General features: G+C 42.7%; 1 protein-coding gene across 4 annotated transcripts in view; it reads left to right on the forward strand.

Annotated features, from left to right (window-relative positions):
- LOC128737410 (histone deacetylase 4) overlaps window positions 1–13,080 on the forward strand; it is a 173,130-nt gene that overhangs the window by 153,209 nt on the left and 6,841 nt on the right. For all 4 annotated transcript variants that reach the window (XM_053832065.1, XM_053832042.1, XM_053832050.1 and 1 more), the window contains 3 exons: window positions 3,649–4,062; window positions 4,125–5,669; window positions 5,732–6,042. In XM_053832065.1, coding sequence (XP_053688040.1) covers window positions 3,649–4,062; window positions 4,125–5,669; window positions 5,732–6,042 — 2,270 coding nt within the window. The remainder of the gene's footprint in view (window positions 1–3,648; window positions 4,063–4,124; window positions 5,670–5,731; window positions 6,043–13,080) is intronic.

A 13,080-nucleotide genomic window follows, 5' to 3' on the forward strand; every position in this document is an offset into this window, starting at 1 on the left:
AGCGAAACGAGGCATAAAAAGAGCAAAAAAGTGGAAAAGAAGCAAACGAGAGAAAAAAGAGTAAAACGAGGTAAAAACCAAGACTGGAAATAAAAAACGAACACGGAAGGTAAATGAAATGAAGGAAAAACCATGAGGAAAATGAATAAAACGAGGGTAAACTGGATAGAAAAATGAGAAACAATGTAACAAAAAATGAAAAAAAAAACAGGATGGAAAAAGAGGAAATACGTAAATTTTCTTAGCGTTTTCACAGATGGATTACCAAAGTGTCTAGATATAGTCCATCTATTGTTGCTTGCTGCTGGAGATAAAAACGGAATAGAGCACTAGGGACAACGTGACAAAAACTGGACAAACGGGACAGAAAAAGAAGAAAAACTGGCAAGAAAAGCGAAAGAAAAATTGTGACACAATAGAAGGAAAAACGAGACGTAAAAAGGGAAAAAACATGAAAAGAAGAAAACTGGAGAAAAACATCAGAGGGGTTGTGCACAAGACACGACCGCATAGATGATGTAGGACTACTTAAATCTCTTTGTAGTGATAGGCATATGTAATCCCTGTGTAATCGTCTTGCCGTAAAGACTTTGCATTCTATTGGGACAAGGAACTTTTGTCATTTTTTCTGGCACGAATCCCTAACACTGACATCAAATTGGCGATCATAAGGATTTTTGTTGGGAAGAGGAGACTTTGTTAATCTCTCTGGCGTACTTCCCAAGCAAAGACATCAAATTGGACTAGGTTTAATCGCGGTGTTAAGAAATCTTGTTGAAACGAGAAGATTTCGTTATTTGTTCTGGCTTACTTCCCTAGTACAGACATCAAATTGGTAAAAGTTTAGATCGTCGTGAAGAAGCTTCGACCTGTTGGGACGGGGAGATTTTTTTAATCACGTTAAAACTATGATCGTCTCCTTTGCAACCAATCACGAAGCGAGGATTTCTAGTATGGATAATGCTTCATTATTCCAATTTTTCAAAAGTGCGCACTTAAATATCAACAGTTTTCCTTATTGGTGTGGATGCGCAGAAGATTTTCGTAACGATTGACGCAAAAATATTAAGAATCGACGGGGAAACCGCTAAACTTTAGCGCTTAAAATCGTTCATTTTTTCGTGATTTTTGATTTTTTTGATTTTTGATGACACCGTATTCCAAACCTTGCCGTAAGACGTAGTCCAAATGGAAAACGAGGCAAGAAAGTGGAGACTTTTCAAAACAAATAGGTAGAAGGCAGAAGAAAATAAGTAAAAAATGATAAAAACATGGAAACCGTGAAAGAAAATGAGGACGAACTGGACAGAAAAAATGGAACAAACAAGGAAAACAACGAGATAGAAAAGGAGACAATACGAGAGCAGGAAAATTGAGAAACAAGAAAAGGAAAATTGTAAGTAAATTGAAGAGAAAAAAATTAAAATGAAACATAAAAGGGATAAAGCGGAAAACAAAATGTGACAGGAAAGGAACAAAAGTTGGACGTAATAAGAGAAAGATGAAAACAAAAAATTGAAAAAGAGTCGACGCGACAGAGAACAGTAAACGAGACTGGAAAAGAGCAAAATGAATGAAAAAAGGCGAAAAACAGAATCGAAGAGAGAAAATTAAGAGGAAAATTGGGACTGAATAGGGCGACAAACGGGACAGGAAAACGAAAACGTGACAGAAAAGGTTAGAAAATGGGAAAAAAGAGGAAAAACGAGACAAGAAAGAAAAACGGAACAGTTAGGAATGGAGAAACGAAAGGAAAAAAGAAGTATAGCAAAAGAGAGAGAGAGAGAAAAGAAAACCGATAGATGGAACGAGGAAAATGGATCAAACGGAATATAATAGGAAAACGATAAGACAAAATGCTAATCAGAAATGGGGATCGGATGGGAAATGGAACAGACAAAGTAGAAAAGGAAAACGGACCACAGAAAAAGCTTAAACTGTAGAGAAAATGACGAAAAACAGGAAATAGAAAAATATAATAAAAAAGGAGTCAAAAAACAGAAGAAAGGTGACGGAACACGAAAAACACAAAAGCAAATTACAATAAGAAAGTTAAAAACAAGCTTAGCTTATCTTAGGTTAGGTTGATTACACTCCGTGATTGGCCGACAAACCAAGATAAAAAAAAGTTAAAAACAAGTGAAAAAATTGGAATGGAAATAAGAAAAAATGGAACAGGTAACGAATAAAAACAGAACAATGAAACAGAAAACACGAGAGAGAAAAACCGGAAAAAGAGAATGTAAGAGAAGAGAGTAAAACCGGAAGGAAAAAGGCACAGAAAAGGAGCAAAAACGAAACAAAAAGTAGAAAAACGGGAGTGAAAAAGGTAAAGACCTGAAAAGAGGTAAAACGTTTGAGAGAGGAAGACGAGATTGTGAATCTTAATTTCAAGGAAAACTTCGTTCAGTTTATACTCATTTTCTTTCTTTTCGCTATGGTTTTTCCTTCTTTTTTCTCATTTTTCTTCTTTTCTTCCGTTCGTCTTTTTTTTCTGTCCAGTCTTTTCGTTTTTTTTGCTTCTTTTCCCTCTTTCTCTCTCCCGTTTTCATCTTTTCTACTTTTCTCTTCTTTTGTCCCGTTTTCCCTCCGTTTTTGCATCGTTTTTTCTTTTTTTCATAGCAGTTTTTCTTTCTCTCTTGCATTTTTCCTCATTTATATTCAGTTTGTCCGGTGTTTGCAATGCTCTTTTCTGTTTTTTCTTCTTCCGTCGTCTCATGTTTCCCTATTTGTTTCTCTTTCTGGAGAGCAGCAGGAGACGGACTACCTTTAGATCCATCGGTAATCCATCCGTGAATTTACTAGGAAAATTTACTTACATTTTCACAGGAAACTGCTTGCTTTACGTTGTTGTTTGGTTCATGAGATATGAATTTTTGAATCAGGCAAATATTCGAGAAAATCTACTTTTTCAGCCATAAAACTTAGGAATAGCAAAAATGTTATCATAAAACTTTTATCAGATTTTATTGTAATTATTGCAAAATATTTCCATGTGGCGGTATGTAATTTTCTGACTTTTCTTTGGAGTCGTCTGTCATTCCCTAAACTTTAAATTAGACTTGAATTTGTACTAAATTAGAACTAAAACTAGACTTAAAATTATATTCAAAGTGTTCAAAATATTGCACAGATTTTTGCTTAGTTTTCAATTTTTGGCATCCATTTTGACAGACGAGAATGTGATTAGGTATGCTAGAATGTTCTTTCTTAAGAGTATGATTTATGTTTCATGAATTTTCGACTTTAAGAGAGTTTTATGGCAGTATTGTTAAGATACATCCATCTTGCGGAAGTCTGTCACACAACCTTATCAGAACGATTGTCAGGTCTTAAGGAAGCTGTAAAAAGTCGTTTTAAACTGGAATCAAGTATCTTTTGAAACCGCTTATAAGTTGAATTACTCTTATTGATAATACAGTTTTATGGATGGTTCTTCAAGTCTTCTTCAATCATACTTCAGAACTATTAATCAAAAAAGACAAAAGTCACTTGAGGATAACCATTATAAAACCTGATAGCCTCTGCAGCGCTCTGATAAAACTACTATAAGACATGAATAAAACCAATTTACTACTGGATTGTTACTTGGGATATGTTTTCTGATGTTTGTGACCACGTTCTAAAATTTTAAAATTCTCAAACTAGGCAATGGTTCCATTGCGACCACCGCACCCACTAGTGGCCGCCGGTCAGCCACCACCGCCACCCTCTCTGTCGCATCATCCTCCACCGATACCTCCTCATTTCGTGAATCACCCGTCGATGCTAACCGAGCAGCAGTTGCAGGCGGCTGCTGTAGCGGCGGCGGCCGCAGCAGCTGCAGCCGCCAGTGGTCTCTCGATCAACCCGACCCACCTTGGAGGCATCAACGCGGGCGTTCCCACGGTCTACGGTCAACCCATCACCGATGCCCAGGTGGCGCAGGCTCGCCTGCACAAGCAAGGCCACCGGCCGCTGGGTCGAACCCAATCCGCTCCTCTTCCCCTCGGACATCCCATGCTAACCGGAGCCCCAGGCTCCGTGGTCAACATCGGACAAACCCACTACGAGAACAGTGATGTAAGGCACCATCACCCTTTGGAACAATTTCCACAATCACTAATCGCCAATTATATTTTCAGGCCGAACGACAAGCCTACGAGCAGCACATGCTGATGAAGCAGAAGATCCGCCAGGCAGCGCTGTCGCGCGCCAACTGCGTCCGCGAGCCGCAGCTCAAGGAGGAAGTCGAATCCGGCGAGGTGATCGACCTGACGGATAAAAAGCAACCACCCAAGACGACGGTGATTACCTCGAGCAGCAGCAGTAGCGTAATCAAGAGCACCTCCCATACGACACTGCTGCGTGACTCCTCCGCGGAAAGTCTCCAGCAGCAGCACGTCGAGTTCCTGCAGGCTCAGCAGCGCGAGCTTGCGCTGCTGCATCAGCAATCGATGCAGCTCGGTATGCTGGAAGATCCGTACAATCGCACGCTGCTTCGGCCCCTTTCGCGAACCTCTTCTAGCCCGCTGGTTCACCTGGGAACGCCGGCCAGCAGTAACCACCCGGTTGCCCTGTCCGACACCGGCCAAGACGACATTCCGCCTCCGGTTAATCTGACCGTTCAAAACCGTAGCCGTTCGATGTTGAACTACACCAACGAAGGGCTCACCAGTCCCGGTCCGCTGGCGTTGACCACCTCTTCATCTGCTTCGGCCATTCCCGTCCGTCTGGTGCAGCAGAATGGAAAACTCACAACCGGCTTGGCCTTTGATAGTCTCATGCTGAAGCACTCGTGCGTTTGTGGCGACAATGCCGCTCATCCGGAGCACAGTGGACGGCTGCAAAGTGTTTGGGCTAGGCTGGTGGAAACTGGCCTCGCATCCCGCTGTGATAAGCTTCGTTCACGCAAAGCTACCCAGGAAGAACTGCAAACCGTGCACACCGAGGCGCATTCCCTCCTCTTTGGTACAAATCAAATCAACCGTCAGAAGGTGGACGCCAGTCGGGTCAGTTTTGTCCGGCTGGCATGCGGCGGCGTCGGGGTCGACCTGGATACTACCTGGAACGAGCATCATACGGCGGCCGCGGCACGAATGGCCGCCGGTTGCGTGATAGATCTTACCTATAAGGTTGCTAAAAGTGAAATCCAGAACGCCTTTGCCGTTGTCCGTCCTCCTGGCCATCATGCGGAACCGAATGCTGCCATGGGTTTCTGCTTCTTCAACTCGATAGCCATCGCTGGGAAGTTGCTACTGCAGAGACTTCCGGACGAAATTAGACGTATTCTCATTGTGGACTGGGACGTTCACCACGGCAACGGAACCCAGCAGGTATTCTACGACGATCCGAACGTTCTGTACCTTTCGATCCATCGGCATGACGATGGAAATTTCTTCCCCGGCACCGGCGGTCCAACGGAATGCGGTACCGGACCGGGGTTGGGTTTCAACGTGAATGTCCCCTGGTCGGGAGGGTTGAATCCCCCACTGGGTGATGCCGAATATTTAGCTGCCTTCCGGACCGTGGTTATGCCGATTGCCCGCGATTTTCAGCCCGACATTGTGCTCGTTTCGGCCGGGTTCGATGCTGCTTTTGGCCACCCAGCGCCGCTGGGTGGCTACATGGTTTCACCGGCTTGTTTTGGTTATTTGACGCGGGAGCTGATGAAGTTGGCTAATGGGAAGGTGAGATTTTTGTATGAAAACATGAAATTATGCGTCAGTTTAATAACATTTGTCAATTTTAGGTGGTTCTGGCGCTGGAAGGTGGCTACGATCTGCCGGCGATTTGTGATTCCGCCCAGGAATGCGTTCGGGCTTTGCTCGGCGACGAACTGTCGCCGATTGCGGCTGCCGAGCTGTCGAGGCCGCCCTGTCAGTCGGCCATCGAAACCCTGCAGAAAACCATTGCCATCCAGATGACCCACTGGCCGTGCGTAAAGCGGTTAGCTCATACGGTGGGCCTGTCGGCGATGCAAGCGGTAAGCGGTGCCCCCGATCGGGAAGAGTCGGACACCGTCACGGCAATGGCGGGACTGTCGATGCAACCGCCCAACAGGTGAGTGTTTGGATAGTTTTTTGGCTCATTCGATCCTACAATCTACACGCTCTTCCTGCAAGACAAACTAAAAAAGAATATAGAAAAGGGAAAATTATAGTTCAGTGGAATACTATTTAGTTGGAATATTCATAGTTCGTCCTTCTCCATTTTAACGTAGATTGAATCAGTTTGATAAGCTTCCTGAGGAAGCCGTTTTCGTCCATGATTTTCCATATCTCTTTTCGGTTGATAGTATTATATGCAGCTTTGAAGTCAACGAACAAATGGTGCGTTCAAATTCTGTATTCACGATTCTTTAGGATAATCTGCCGGCGTGTAAATATTTGATCCGTTGGTGACCGCCTGTCAACGAAGCCGGCTTGATAAATTCTCATCAACCTTCGCAATCGATGATAGTCGTCGGAAAATGATTTGGAATAACACTTTGTAGGCGCCATTGTTACACGAGAGATCTCACAGTCCAATTTGTCTCCCTTCCGGTTTCAATTTTCCAGGCGATTTTTTGTTCTTAAGCTGAACGATGGCCTCCCTGATGCCCTTCGCCTATCATTGGGGCTGGCACCTCTTCTCCGTTTCTCACATCGTAGCTTTCCTCGCCACCAAGGTTCTTCGCCTGTGGGCCAATCAGGTATCCATTGAAGTGCCGCTTCACCTTTCACATTCCATCGCGATCGTCCATCAAACTATTGCCATTCTTATTCCGACACATTTCAGCTTGCAGCACAAAGTCTTTGCGGGACTCGTTCAGTTTCTGATAAAACTTTCGCGTTTCCTAAGAACGATGCAGCCGGTTCAGCTCTGCATACTTCTGCAGTTCTAGGCAGCGTGTTTATTTGCCAAAAAAATTGGGTTTGCGGCATCTTCTTCTGTTTGTGTCTTTCCACATTCTGGCCAGTTTTGCCACCCGCGCAGCGTTCTCCTCATCCAAAACCCTTCTACAATCTCCGCTACACTCTCAATGGCTGTGTTGATGGTGTTTTAAAAGGTCTTGAGAGGAGTTTCGTCCAGCTCGTCCTCTTCCTGTAGTGCAATTTATTTCGAGTGAATGCGAGTCGTTTACGGCGATGTCTGGTTGCTTCAGTCGTGCGAGATTTAACTGAGGCTGGCGTCGGTACCGAATGTTGTTCACAACGGAGAGTCTTAGGCGCATCTTACTTACTTAATTGGTCTAACGTGTTATCGGTCCATGGCCACTGGTCTCCAGTTCCGCGGATATCCAGTGCTCGCTCCACCTGGTCTTGCCACCTTGGTCTTTTAATCTCACGGCTGGTATTGTTGTCCTCTGTTCCCAGTGAGCCAAGGTCTACGAACCCATCTTAACCATGACTAGGTAGTGGTCCGAGTCAAGCAAAAAGCGGTGACGCCCGACGGCACGCCGATGTTAGTAGCAAAGCAATAACGGACCGATCGGCCCTCTACCAACAAGAATGCGGAAGGGGTTCCGGTTGGTGTAACTCTGGGACCGACGACGAAAGTCGAAGGAGGCAGCGGCCGTAAAGCCAAAGCCACAGAAGTCCTCAAGGGTGAAGGAGAAATGCTCCCGTCGAGTACAAAAACCGTGACGAGGTCACTACGGCTTTCGATCTGCAAAAATTTAGCTGTGGCAAAACAACATCCGTGTGCATTATTTGAGCCTGTGCAAGGCAAATATCCGTAACAGGTTTGTATTAAGGCGACCAGTTACGGTTCAAGAATTTTACTTTGCGCTGCATATATACCGCCGGACAAAAGCAACGATGTGGCAATTATCGATGCGCACACAGCCTCTGTACGGGAACTTTTTTGGGGAATAGTTCTGATAATAGCACTGTTATTCTTTGTTATTCATCGCTTGGACCATACAAAACGCTGTGTTAAAGAATCATAATTCTGCTCAACTTTCTTCCCCTTGTTGCGGCGTTTGAAGCGTGTGCGTAATGAATGCCAAGGTAAACATCTTCGGCGGCGTACTGTAAGTCGTTTGTTCCGGACATTGAATCAGACCTGCGCAGCAATTCGAAAAAGTTTTGGACGTTTGTGAATTCGAAACGAAAATGCTCTTCGGTTTCCCTGGGGAAGTCTACTTTGATGGTACTGAGTCAACCACTTATGAATCATTTGCCGCGTTCTTCTCATCTGTTTTCGATAGCGATCCCTAACCAACAGGAGCCGTTGGTAGTGCTTCGTTGAATGTTCCAGATAAATGCGTCAACTTCGATATATTTGAGATTATTGCTGATACGGTTATCGATGCTGTTTAGTATTTACATGATTTGGGAGGCGGAAAAGCTACCGGAGGAATTAATGGAAGGAGTTGTTTGTCTCATCTACAGAAAGATGACTCGGCTGCTGCAACTTTCGCGGCATAACGCTAGCCTCGGGCCACTGCGGACTAAATTTATACCATCCGACAGATCTCGGAGAAATGTCGGGAGTTCAACGTGCCCACGCACCACATCTTTATTGATTTTAAAGCAGCTTACGATACAGTCGGTCGAGACCAACTATGGCAGATAATACACAAACACGGATTTCCTGACAAACTGACGCGATTGATCTGAGCTATATTGATTCGAGTGATGTGTTTCGTGCGTATTCCGGGGACAGTCCCGAAGTCAAGACGAGGCGAGGACCGAGACGAAGTGACTGCCTTTTCCGCATACTTTTCAACATTGCTCTTGAGGGGGTGATCCGAAGTGCAGCCAATTCCTAGGCTTTACAGATGACTTTAATGTCATAGCCAGGAACATTGCGGCGACGGAAGCAATTTACGCCAGACGGAGTTTGGCGGATTGGACGGTGGACGATAGCCGTTGACGACGACGAAATAGAAGTGCTTTGTGAGTTCGTTTATTTGGAATCGCTACGATCAAGAAGCGTACGTCGCCAATCGAAGCTGACAATGTACAAAATCCTCATGAGACCGGACCGTTCAAACGGAAGTTGTTGTGAACTATACTCAGCTGAGTACAACGAGGCGAATGCAAAGTGGGATCCGTTGAGTTTCTGAACCTTAGTGAAGAAGCTTAGACATAACGGCGGTATTTCGTAGGACGTTTTCTACAAAGATGCTTGCACGGACTCCGCGGCAGCTGTTGCTGAACTTTTTGCTAAGCTCACCGGCATAGCGCATTACAACATGTGTCTATCACACTTTCGTCCGTAGATCCGGACGGTTTGCCACCATCGTTCGTTATGCAATATGTTACATCGCTCGCTTCACCCGTGTCAATCGTCTTAAATCGTTCACTAGACTGTAGTATTCTTCCAAATATCCACGGCATTGAAAACTATCGCAGAATTTCAATTCTTTGGTGTTTTCCAAGGTATTGAAAGGAGAAGACAGGTTGATGCGATATACATCGACAATATTCCATGCGGACTGGCAGTGCAAAAAAATGAAATGCATGAAGTTACTAAACTGGGCGAAAAGTGGATCCAATTATACCTAACTGAACGCTCCAATTGTGGCAGCACCAATAGTACTAATTCGGCTTGTTTCGAGATGTAATTCGATGTGCCACAAGGTAGTCATCTGGGATCCTCGATGTTGTATTCTTTGGTAACTAGTAACTGAGCAGCTGGTGTTCGTCGATAACTTAAACACTGCAATCAAGAGCGGACTTGACGGTTGCACCCTCTAACGCACGCGATATTGATTCTCTCTTCCGATGGTGAACTCTAAATGGTACGGAAGTTAACGTAACGAAATATTGCGTCATATCTTTTAGCTGTCCATGTGGGGTATGTGCTACCGTGTTTTCAATGAAAATGGGAACAAGAGTAAAATAGATTGTCTGTACGACTCCAAGTTGAAAATATAACAATATATAAATAAATAAAAAGTACCAACTGAAAGCGGATAGTGGCGGAACAGAACAGAGGCGGTCAACGTGCAAGATGGTTCCACCAGAGGTCGAACGTGATTTGCGACCTCTGAGACGACTAGAAATTTAGCGACGTGAAGGCAGACAACTGCTTGAAACAGCACGAGCTGCCACCCAGATTGTTTTTTATACTAGTACACCTCCCCTTTTTCGGAAGAATGGTGAATCCACTCCAGACAGAGTTAGATTTTTTGCGAACAATCATTTTCATTTTAAACCAGTTTTACTAATAGTCGTTGCATTGTTTGATTTGTATGTCTAATATTACGATCAAGTAACCAAAAGTGTTTTGACGTAGGATTACGTCTTTGATTTCCATCCTAGGGTGTACTGTTGTAGAAGAACGAAAAAGGGAACATGCAATGAAAAGAGGTTACGTTTTGCACGCTTATTACTCAGGACATTCCTTAATAGATTCTGGTTTTAATCGGGTAATATCAGACATTACGATTGATTGGAATGAGCATTGCTGACTTACCGTAGCGATAATGATGATTCCATCCCAAACAACAATGTAAGTTTTATTGTTTGTATTGGGGGTTTTCTTGACCAATTAAGGTCTTAAATGCCATCATAAGAGTGTAATAAAACCCAAATTGTTACTTGCGATACCACAAGCAGTGCAGTTTTACAGCTGTGCTGGGGGTATCAATTTACGCTCATATCAGCCTGTTTGGACTGTCGATGGATCAAGTGGTTCCTGTACCATCGACGTTTTTGCTTTTGCCATCGATCGCTCAAGAAGGTAGCTGCAAGATTTGATTGGACACTGCCACGCTTTAATGTCAAGCGTTCCGCTTCGATTCCAAAATGGCACGGCGAATGTTGGTGTTATTGGCCTGGAACTTCTAAAGAAGGAAGTTAAGCACATAACCGAAATTGCTCGGTCAATGCCAATCAGTCCTTAGTAATTGAAGATGAAACAAGTTTTTCTACACTTTTTTTCTTCTTGGTGTGTCTTCGGAATTTTTGTTCGAATGAATACCACAGAGAACAGACTATCCCAATAAAAAAATATGTATGTACCTTTATCTACATTACATTGTGCTGGAGTTACATAGTAGCGATGGCAGCGACATCAAATTTTAATTTGCCACTTACTGCTCGAGGGGTGCTCCATCGAAGGATTACTCGTTGATTCTCGTCAATTACCCATTAATCTGTTCTCTGTGTGAATACCGTCCGGAATCTGGAAGTGTCAAAAGATAGACATAATTTATGATGAAAAGTTATGATAAAACTCAACAAACTAACTTTTTGTGTTAGGACCTAGAAACATTGTTTCTTCGACAAAGTTTTAGAAAATACAAAAGTAAACATCTTTGTTGAAAAAATGACATTTCTGTCGCTAACGAGTACAGAGTTATAGAGATTTTTCTTTGGAAGTCCCAAAATTAGTTTTTCATCCTTACCTTTTGTTAGTTGCAATCTACAATACGACATTGTTTCAGACAATTACAGAAGTACTCCAAACATACATGTTTGCAGAAGACATCAGTTAATCTCTAGGGAATTGCCTTGCAAATTTAACCTATATTTTTCCTTAAATTTAGGAACCTACACGGTACAATGAGGCAACTGAAAACCAACGTTGCCGGACTTCGCTTCGATAAAAAATCCATAGTTTCGCCATCACCGCAGAATTTGGTTTCAAAATTCAAGGACGGCTACTCTCGACTTGCGTAATTGATCTTTCAACATCATTCGCCTTTCGTCTTTGCCTACCGTCGTTTGTTTTTTTTTTGTTTTTTTGTCTTTAGTTCTGTCCTTTTGTCGCTTTTTCGTTGTCTTTGCAACGTCTGTTAGTCGTCTTCACCTGGCTTTCTTTACATCGTCTTTTTGTCACCTTTTAGTGTAATTTATTTTCTTTTGCGGTGTTTTGTTTGTAGTTTTTTTGGCATTTCATGTCGCAATTTTACCGTCTCCTTATTGTCTCTTCATCGTTTTTTCCGCGTCTGTTTTTTCGGCGATTTTATTATCTGTTTGTTATCATCTGTGTAGTTTTTTTTGTCGCCATTTGTCTGTTTTTTTTCATCGTCTTTTGGCCTACTCGTCAGCTTTTCGCCGTCTCTACATCGTCTTTTTGTCGTCTATTTGCCAGCTTTGTTCGTCTTTTTTCATCAGTCGGTCGTGTTTTTGTTGTGTTTTGTTGGTCTTTTTGTCATCTGTTACTCGTATTTTCGTTGTTTTTATCATTTTTTGCCCGCTGTATTCGGCGGCTTTTTGCCACTTTTGTCTTCTTTTTTATAGTCCTTCTGTCGTATTTTCGTCAGCTTTTCGTTGTCTTTTTGCATGTTTTGCCGCCTTTTAATTGCCTTTGCCGTTTTTGTCTCTGACATTATAATGTCTTTTCGTCGTCTTTGAATAGTATTTTTTATATTTCCGGCGTACGTTTGACGTCTTTCGTCAATGTTTCATCGTCTTTTCGTCATCCTTTCATCACATTTTCGTAATCTTTACGCCGTCTTTACGTCATCTTTTATTGTCATTTATTGTCGTCTTTTGTTGTTTTTGGCGTCTTTTTGTCGTCTTTTGTAGTTTTTTAGCATTTCATTTCGCTTTTTTACCGTCTTTTTATTGTCTCTTATTCGCCCTTTCTGTATCTATTTATAGTTTATTTTGTCGATTGTTCTTATCAATGTAGCATTTTTGTCTGTGCTTCTTTGGTATTTGTTCGGCATCTTTTGGTTTTATTTTTGTCGCTTTTTGTCTTTTTTTCATCGTCTTTTAGTCTACTTGTCGGCTTTTCGCCGCCCTTTACATCGTCTTTTTGTTATCTATTTGCCGGCTTTTCGTCGTTCTTTGTTAGTATTTTTTCATCTTTCTGTCGTGTTTTTGTTGTCTTTTCTTGGTCTTTTTGATCTTTTTGCCGTGTTTTTGTTGTCTTTTCTTGGTCTTTTTGTCATCTTTTACCCGTATTTTCGTTGTTTTTGGCATTTTGTCTTCTTTTTTACTGTCCTTCTGTCGTATATTCGTCAGCTTTTCGTTCGTCTTTTTTTTTCATGATGTGCCGCATTTCCGACGCTTTCTAATTGCCTTTGTCGTTTTTGTCGCTGTTGTAAAATCTTTTCGTCGTACGTCTTGTAGTCGTATTTTTATATTTCCGTCGTGCCTTTGCCATCTTTCGTCAACTGTTTATCGTATTTGCGCTATCTTTTCATCAAATTTT

The sequence above is a fragment of the Sabethes cyaneus genome, chromosome 1 (genome assembly GCF_943734655.1).
Source record: "Sabethes cyaneus chromosome 1, idSabCyanKW18_F2, whole genome shotgun sequence".
Lineage (NCBI taxonomy): Eukaryota > Metazoa > Arthropoda > Insecta > Diptera > Culicidae > Sabethes > Sabethes cyaneus.